The sequence below is a fragment of the Elephantulus edwardii genome, unplaced genomic scaffold (genome assembly GCF_000299155.1).
Source record: "Elephantulus edwardii isolate Elephantulus edwardi_28Jun2011 unplaced genomic scaffold, EleEdw1.0 scaffold00044, whole genome shotgun sequence".
In the NCBI taxonomy this organism is placed as follows: Eukaryota; Metazoa; Chordata; class Mammalia; order Macroscelidea; family Macroscelididae; genus Elephantulus; species Elephantulus edwardii.
The window spans coordinates 3,957,487-3,966,692 of NW_006399794.1; the positions used below are offsets into that span (position 1 = coordinate 3,957,487).

Consider the following 9,206-nt stretch of genomic DNA (forward strand, 5'->3'; position numbering starts at 1 on the left):
TCCTTGTTTTTTAATGCAGCATAGTATTCCATTGTGTGAATATACCACAGCTTCTCTAGCCATTCGTTTGTTGATGGGCACTTAGGTTGTTTCCATTCATTGAGCATATACTACGTGCTATGTTCAGTGTGCATACCACCATGAACAATACAGATAAAGCTTCTGCTTCCCAGGAGCTAACAGCCTCATGGGTAAGAATGTGATGAAAACTGTGCCATGTGAAGTATGAGGAAGAACAAGGCACATGCCTAGAATTCCAATCTAATCAATAATTCTGCCTGAGAAAGAGATGTTCATTCATGACTTGAATCATATAGTTGTCTAAATAAAGAGGAAGTCAAAGAGTCATGCACATAAAGAAATTATCAGTCTTGAATGTGAGAGAAAGCATGTCAAAACCCAGAGGCATTTCAGAATGACTGAATGAAAACCCAATACAATTTATAAATTTTCACTCCACCACAATTTAAACATCTTTAAATCATAATCATTTCTAAAAATACACAAAAGAACTAAAGGCATTTCCATGATTGTAACAGTAAGAGGCAGACTAATCAGATGAGTCTGGAGATGTCAGCAAGGTCGGATCAGAGAAGCTTACAGTAGGGGCAGTCACTGAGGGATTTTAAGGAAAGAAGTGACATGCCTAGATTTACATTTGGATAAAATAATTCTAGCTGCAGTGAAAAGGACCTTGAAAGAGGTCAAGATGGGAGGCAGAAAAACCAGGTAGGAATTACTGTAATGTTTATTCATTTCATTTTCCCCCTCTCCTGACAGATATTTGGATTAACTCTTGTCTGCCAGAAACTATCACCACTGATGATCCCATATTCAACACTCAGACATCAACAGATGCTAATGTTAGTGACAGCGCATACTCAACATCGTCCCCTTCCTCTGCCCCTGCTCTTACAACTGCTCCTGCTCCGGCTACTACTCCACGGAAGCGAAAATTAATTTGTATAACAGAAGTTTACACAGAAACTAGTACCATAGGTACAGAAAGTGATGCATACGATGGAAGCCAAGCAACATTCGAGAAAGAAGCTCCTGAGTTCGGAGGTAAAAGTTATCTATCTGTGCTATGCACTTATGTGTAAGAGACAACATGTGGAGAGATTAGCCTGTCTCAGATTAGACGCTTAGGATCTGTCAAATACAAAGAGAAGCTTAACGCAAACGCAACTTTCAAAAAAGCATTAGGACTTGAAAATGGTGAAGAAGTTTAGTGACTAAAATGAAATATTGTGAAAATAAAATAGCCTCAAAGACTTTTTCTATCATTTACTAATGTATAACACCTTGAATGCTTCTAATAGAATGTTTGTTCTCCTATCAACAGTCTTGTGCCTTGTTAGCTCCACAGAAAGGAAACAAATCCCATCTTTCATTCAGTAATTGTCAGAACAGAGCAAGACTGAGGGGCAGGGCCACTGATTCCGCAGGTAGAAAGCAAAAGAGCAGGTGTTGACTCAATAGTCTAAGTGACCTTTGTCTGATCACAGAGAAAGCCTTTCTCCTATACTAGGTCTTATTTAAATAATTTGGTAAAATGCGTCTTTAAAAGAGCCACACATGACCACGCACAAGTAAAGGACTAACAAGCCACGTCTCTGTCCTCCAGGTGTTCCCACAACTCTGCTAGTGCTCGCTCTCCTCTTCTTTGCTGCTGCAGCTGGTCTCGCAGTCTGCTACGTGAAAAGGTGAGGCTGTTGACACACTGCTCATGTTGCAACCTTTGTCAGAGCCCAATACTGTGTTTTGCCAGGGCTGTTACTGGCTTTCTCTTGGTCAAACTGGAGATGCTAGTAAATATCTCCCACCTCTTCTTTGCCATCTAATTTTCCCTACGATTTCATCACATACATTTCAGCCAGTTTGTAGATATAGGCCAATGGCTGTTCTTTTGAAAATCAAAAAGGTTGGCATTGAGAAAAAAGAAATCATATGCTTTATCTGATCTTTTTTTCTTTATTGTGATGGATGGGTGGTGAGGTCATCTGGGAATTTATCTTACTTAAATGAATTTACTGAGGTGGGTGGGCATGTGTGCTTTAGCTTCATTCTGAAGTAAAGGTTCTAATCCAACATGTGTCATCACAGAGAAGCATTGCCTATTGTTGTTAAGAGTTCTATGTGGAAGTCTCTCAGTTGCCTTTTATATTTATGCCTAAAGGTATGTGAAGGCCTTCCCTTTTACAAACAAGAGTCAGCAGAAGGAAATGATTGAAACCAAGATGGTGAAGGAGGAGAAAGGGGATGATAACCCTACTGAAGAATCACAGAAAATGGATAAAAAGATAGAAGAGCCCAAGAGTCCACCAAAAACAACAGTGCGATGCCTGGAAGCAGAAGTTTAGATAAGAAAGAAACGAGAGGACGCAGCTAAGGCTGGTTTCTTTCCTGCAGCCTAAGAATCCTCCCCAATTGGGGAAACTAATGGGCCAAAGCACCAAAGCAGAAAGTCCATCCTTGGTACCTAACTGGAATTCACTCAGGCTGCCTTTAGACTCTGGAGTTCATCAAAAGGAACGTCTTTCTTCTGGAAACCTTTTCCAGATACTCCTTCCCACAGCCTTTCTACACTGATTATGTCCTAATAAAATCCCAGTTAAGAGAAAGAAGCTTCGTAGAACTCAGAATCTAAACAAACTTGTAAAAAGGCTTCTAGGCTGTCATGAAATAGGTGAGTTGAGAACCCAGGAGCCTCTGAGTCCAAGCTTTCTCTATCAACCCCACAGCCCACATACTTTCTTAGATCTGAAAGAAACACTTAAACCACGCTGTCATGTCCTCCTGAACCAGATACAAGCAAAAAGGAAGGCAGGAAAAGTTTAGCAAAGTTTAGCAAATGAAAGCCAGGAGATCCCTGTGACTAGAGACCTAATATCTGTAAAACCAAAAGACATAAAAAAAATGAGACCAAAGTTACTGATAGCCTACTGCCTGCGGAGACTACAAACACAGGCAGAGTTAAAGCATTCTTCTCTAAATAATTTGAATTGGAGTAGGTTTTTTTCCCCTCTTTCTTTACTGCTGCTATTTTCTCCAGAACAAAGAGAAACATTTTTTACATGAAACAAATAAAAAATACTCTTACAAAGCTCTATCTTTATCTAAGTTATAGAAATTACTCTGAGGAAAATGACTATGTTAAAAAGTAATAAAATTGACAAACATTTACATCTATTATAACTGGCACTGCTAAAGTACTACAATCTGCAATTGAGTGCTAGTCAAAAAATTTGTATATAATAGAATGTGGTTTGAAGCAATTTTGTTGCAATGTTCCTAGCCTAGCTTTTCTACTTCCAAAACTGTTATTGTGCTAACATCATTCATTATTTTCTCTAAATGATAACCATAATAACCTTAATTTATTATTAACATACCTACATGATTACCTCTGTACATCAAAGCACATTTTTTAATGCCATTAACAAATGTACTATTAGCTATTCTATTTCAGCAAGAAGAGCTCGAGAGGTGTACAAATATGTGGGCTGGAGAAAAAAAATAAAGGCATTTAGAATTTTTTTTTCTGTCTCTTACTGACATAATAGTAAAATCAAAGGGGGGGCGGAATATCACACTCTGTGTTTGAAAAAAAAAAGACTGTGATTGTTAAAAGAGAAACATGTAAATTGAACAATCCATACATCAGCATTCGAGGCTGTTCTTCTCCAAAATCTTATTTTAAGCTAATCAAGTGCACACACAAATAAATCATTTCTTTACTTGGGATTCAGAGCAGATATTCCAATCTGTTTCTGAATTCACAGGAGAGCTGGATTCAGATGGTCTATTTGTTCTGATTCTCTAGCTTTCTCGTTCCTTTTCTCTGATCCTCCCCCTTAGAATTTTCCCCCCTCATCAGTGATCCCATAAATTCATGGTCCTCTTATCCCAGAGGTCTTAACTTACGATCAAAGGGTTTCCTGGCTGGGTCACAGAGCATTACCTTAAAATATTATATAATTGCCAGGCAACAAAAATTAAGGCATGTCACATACTTCTATTTCTGGATTCTCTTGAGAAAATGGGAATATCTGGAAAGTCTCCTAGTGGACTTGATTGGCTAGTTTGCAGCCTTTTTGGGTTTGTAGCACAGTTCCCTGTGACTCCTCGGGTGGCTTAGTGCCACCACAAAGGTATGAGACTTAAAATCTATAAGCTGTTCCACAGAAGAAAGATGGGCCGCCTCCTCTTGCACAGTTCACTGCCTTTGACAACCCACCAGAGGGTGGGCTACAGGTCGGTTCTGACTTGATGGTACGCAAAAAGATATCAAGTTATTTCACATTGAGTAGTAGCTGCCCTTTTAAAATGCACCATTTCTCCATTTTATCACTTTCCTCACCACTCTATTGCACCCTAATGCCAAAGTGGAGGTGCTGTTTTTTACAGATTTTGTAATATAATCTTTTCCATACCCTAACTATTTCATTCGTTCACACAACTTGCTTGTATTGTTGTTGTTGTGGTGGTTCTATATCACCAAGTCAGAATCAACTGATAGCTAACCCTCCAGCAGATTTTCAAAGGCAGTAAATTGTGTGAGAGGAGATTGCCTGACTTTCTCCAAAGCAGCAGCAGATGGAGCAGAACTGCATGCCTTCAGGCTGGCAGCACGACTCCTTACCATTAAGCCACCAGAGCTCCTGATTGGCCCTGTTTCTCTGTTAAGTTGAGCCTCTTGGTTTTTTCATCAACTCCGGCTCTTCTGGGAGTGAAAAGAAGGCAAAGTCTTGGGTATTAGCTGAAAAAAAAAAATCAGATCATCCATAGTAGGTCCAAAAGAGGTATACAAACGGAAGTGGACCATAGAGGGCTGCACTGAGAGCAGTGACCATGGATCACAGTTATAAAGGATGGTGGAGGAGGGTGTTGGCAGATAGCTTGGTAACAATGGGGACAGGTAGGATATAGAACTGGTCTTCCACAAGATCTAGATAAGTTTCAGGTCACTAGGGTGATAGAATCATCCATTTACAACAGGGTTTCATATATTAATGTTCTTGTCGCTGATCAACTCTGACCTCATATAGAGCACCAACAGCTTTACGGTACAGATAGAGTTACTGTCGTATTAAAACCAATTCATAGCTGACCCTCCAGTGACTTTCCAGGGTTTGTAAGGGAGAAGATTTCCCATTCCCCACCCCCACCCCCGTGAAGTAGCTGGTGGATACAAATGCCTTTAGTTTGGCTGCACAAACTCCTTACCCACTGTTGTTAGATGCTGTTGAGTAAAGTAATACTCATAGCAACCCTATGAGCAACAGATCTGAACCCTGTCCTATCCTTGCAATCCTTACCATCTCTGACATATTTGAGCCCTCTGTATCAACTCAACTGGTTGAGGCTCTTCCTCTCTTTTGCCTACCCTCCATCTTTCCAAGCATAATGTCCCTCTCCAAGGAATAGCCTTGCCTAGCAATACGTCCAAGGTATGTCAGATGAAACTTTACTATTTTTGCCTTCAAGGAGCACTCTGGTTACACTCTCCAAGATATATCTGCTTGTTCTTTTGGCAGTCCATGGCTATTCATTACTCTTCTCCAATACCACAGTTTAACGGCATCAATTCTTTTGTCATCCTTATTCATTGTCTAGCTCTCAGATGCATAGCAAGTGATTGAAAAGCCTACAGACTGAAACAGGCAAATCTTAGTCTTCACATTGTTATCACTGTACCTCAGTAATTGGGAGAGGGCCCTACGCAACCTTGGACAAGTTATTTCATCTCTTCTGCTTCTTTTCTGTAAAATTGTGGTGACAATGCTATATATTTTATCATCTATATTTCAAGAGTATAGCTCTGGTGGCCTAGTGGCAAGAAACTGTGCTGCAATCTCCAAGGAAGGTGGTTCAAAGCCTCCAGCTGTTCTGCAGGAGAAGGAAGGGCAATCTTCCCTGTATGATTAACTGCCTCTGAAAACCTGCTGGAGGGTCAGCTATGGGTTGGTTCTGACTCTATGGTACACAACAACAGTGAACACACAGAGAACACGTATCATGGTGCCTGGTACACTGAAAAATGAAATAAAATAGGCAATATTCTTAAAAGAAAGTATACCTTTAGCTAGAAGAACTGCTGGGGGCATTTTGATATCAAAGTTGACTTCATGGTGCTCCATTCATTTGTCTGGGAGATAATCCACATAAATGGGGAATTGTAAAAGCAATGAAAAATAAAACTTGGCAACATAGATTTGGAAATCAACTGAATACAAGTGATAGCTGAAGCTAGGAGTATATGAGCTTTCCAAATGCTTAAAAATAAGAGCAGGGGGTGAAGACAGAGCTTGAGTAAAAGAAACCAGAAAAGTAGAATCAATGACAAACAAAAACTTAAAATGCAGCATCCTGGAAGATGATGACATTTTAATTTTAGGTGATTGCTTGTTCTTCTGTATCCTATCCCAAAAGAAATTGTGAGGAAATGAACTACACCAGGAAATCTGGATTGTCAACTAGTTCAGTGAACTTGTTCTTTAGTCCTTAGGTGAATCACTTCCCATTTTTCCTCATTTATAAAAAAGAATGTTAGAGCACATAATTTTTCCGTGCTATGAGTCTATGACTTACATACAGGAAATTAAAAAATGGTTACAATTCATAGCACTCAAAATCTTCCTCATATCTTCCCACAGTCCTGTCACAGATGTTTAGTGACCTTACAAAAAAACCCCAAAAGCACTGAACATTCTTTCCTGGAGAAAATATACTTGAATTTCCTAGTCTTCACTACAGAACAAGTGTTTTCTATAGTTTTACTAAAATTTCCATATTAAATGGAAAAAACCTAAATAAAATAGAAAAATCTGAATATACATTACAAACACAAGTTTCACTACAAAAGGATTATTCTTTTAAAAAATTTTGTACTAGTTTATTTACAGAGTTCAATACATTGTTTTGAAAACAGATTATTTCCATTTTCCTCACCCACCTCATCCAACACATTGTACAACCCCATGATTAATCCCCTCTCCCCCTGCACATCCTCATCCCTCTGCTCACACCCTCTCCCATCCCTCTTGGATCCTTATACTCATTCTATGATAATGATTTTATACAATATTTATCACAAAAGAATTATTCTTAAAAAAATAGACGTTTCTCTTCCATAAATCTTATTATTTTTTTATTTAGGGACTCTTACATTTTCCTACACTCTTTTTTATATGTAAGAAAAAGAAAGGTTTTTCTTCTCTTGCTACAAAGCAACTTTGTAATTCCTAATTCTTGGAGGATTTATTCTCTCTCTTATTATGGTTTTAAATCCTTAATAAACTAAACCTTATTACTTTCTTATTCTTTTTAGTTCTAGCTAATTATTAGATTTCTGTAACATTAAAACAATGTTACTGCTGCAGTGATGAAAAGGAAACCAAGAGATGTCATTAATACTAATTTTAACACTAATTAAAAGTATTTTAGTCTCAAAGTTACCAGGGATAAGAAGGGCAGGATAAGGAAGGAAGGATTAATAAATAGATAAATTGGGGGCAGGGAAAGGCAATATACAATAAAAAGTTGATCAGATATTATAAGTAATTACATTAATCAATTATAAGTGTTATAAAACAAAATGGTATTGATGATGAATAAAAACCAACATGATTTGTAAACTTATATGCAAATTAAAAAATTAAAATAAAAGAAGTATTTCCATTTATCTTTCAATCTAATCGGCGCTATATTCTCAATGAAATATGAAAACAAAGTACCAGCCTCATTTTGTAAAATTGAAGGTAATCATGCAGTGATTGTCCAGACTCCTCCTCAGGCTCAAATTTGGTTGGAATATGTTGTTGTTGTTGAAATATAGAACATTTTAAAATTTCATCAAATAACTTTTTAAAACAACTTTATTGAGGCATAATTAGCACATAATAGTAAATTATTAGAGTATATCATTTGAGAAGTTCTGACATATGAATACATCTGTGAAACCATTACTATAATTCAAGATCATGGACTACTCTGAAAAAGATTCTTTATGCCACTGCATGTTAAGGGCTTCTCATTCATCTCCACTCTTTCATCCCTTCACCCTCAACCCCAGGGAATCACTAATCTGCTTTTTGTCATTATAGATTTTTTAAGAACTTTATTTAAATGGAACTACACGATACATAGGGAACGGTACATATGGCGCTCTGGTGGCCTAGTCCTAAGAAGCTGCAGCTGCAATCCAGAAGGCACAAGGTTTGAATCCACCAGCTGCACTGAGGGAGAAAGATGGGTAGTCTCCTCGTTTTTGATTAACAGCCTCTGAAACTCTGCTGGGGAGGGAGGTCACTATGGGTCGGTTCTGATTTGACAAAAATATATATATACATATGTTGACTTCTTTCACTCAACATAATTCTTTTTAGGTTCATAGCCACACGGCTGAACGCATCAATTGTTCACTCCTTTTATTGCTAATAGTATTCCCTTGTGTGTGTACAATTTGTTTTCGGTTAACCTGATGAGTCTCTGCAGTGTTTCCATTTGAGCCTATTAAAAATAATGCTGCTATAAATACTCGGACATTCCTCTAGGTCGTATAGCCCTGGTGTACAAGTTGCCATACAGCGGTAACTTGTGGTTGCTGTGAGGCTGAACACTGTGATACTGATGTGTCAAATGTGTTAACGGTTGGTTACCCAATGTGGACAGAGTGGGGTGGAGCTCCCCAATTAAAACAAGCTTTGAAGGAGGAGTGGCATCCACTTCCGTAATAGCTTGCCTCCAGAAACCCTATGAACCTGGAGAGAGCATGAAAGACACCCAAGCATTGAGGACTCTCCTTCATAGGGTCACTATGAGTCGCCTGTGACTTGACAGCACTTAACAACAACAACAACAACAACATGAATATTCCTGTATAAGTCTTGTATTGGCAAATGTTTCATTTTCTTGGGTAAATTTCTAGAAGTAAAATGGCTACATATTATGTCAGGTATATGTTTAGCATTTTAAGATATAACCAAATTCCGATGGATCAAAGTTCTAATTCAACTCCGACACATGAGGTCGACATAAATGGCAATGGACTCTAGACAGCACAATAAATGGTTATTAAGTATTATTAATACTCACGAGGAGCTCTGGTCGTGGTTGCTGTGATGCTGAAGACTGTGACAGTGATGTGCCAGTCGTGGTAATGGGTACCCATGGTGGACAGTGTTGGCTGGAGCTTCCCGACT

The 9,206-nt window shown here is 38.4% G+C and overlaps 1 protein-coding gene across 1 annotated transcript in view; it reads left to right on the forward strand.

The window, feature by feature from the left end:
* The window catches only part of LYVE1 (lymphatic vessel endothelial hyaluronan receptor 1), a 24,090-nt gene extending 21,727 nt beyond the window's left edge, over positions 1–2,363 (forward strand). Inside the window, exons 4-6 of the mRNA XM_006885415.1 lie at positions 781–1,065; positions 1,628–1,706; positions 2,180–2,363. Of these exons, the coding sequence (XP_006885477.1) occupies positions 781–1,065; positions 1,628–1,706; positions 2,180–2,363 (548 nt within the window). The remainder of the gene's footprint in view (positions 1–780; positions 1,066–1,627; positions 1,707–2,179) is intronic.
* Positions 2,364–9,206: the final 6,843 nt, after the last annotated feature.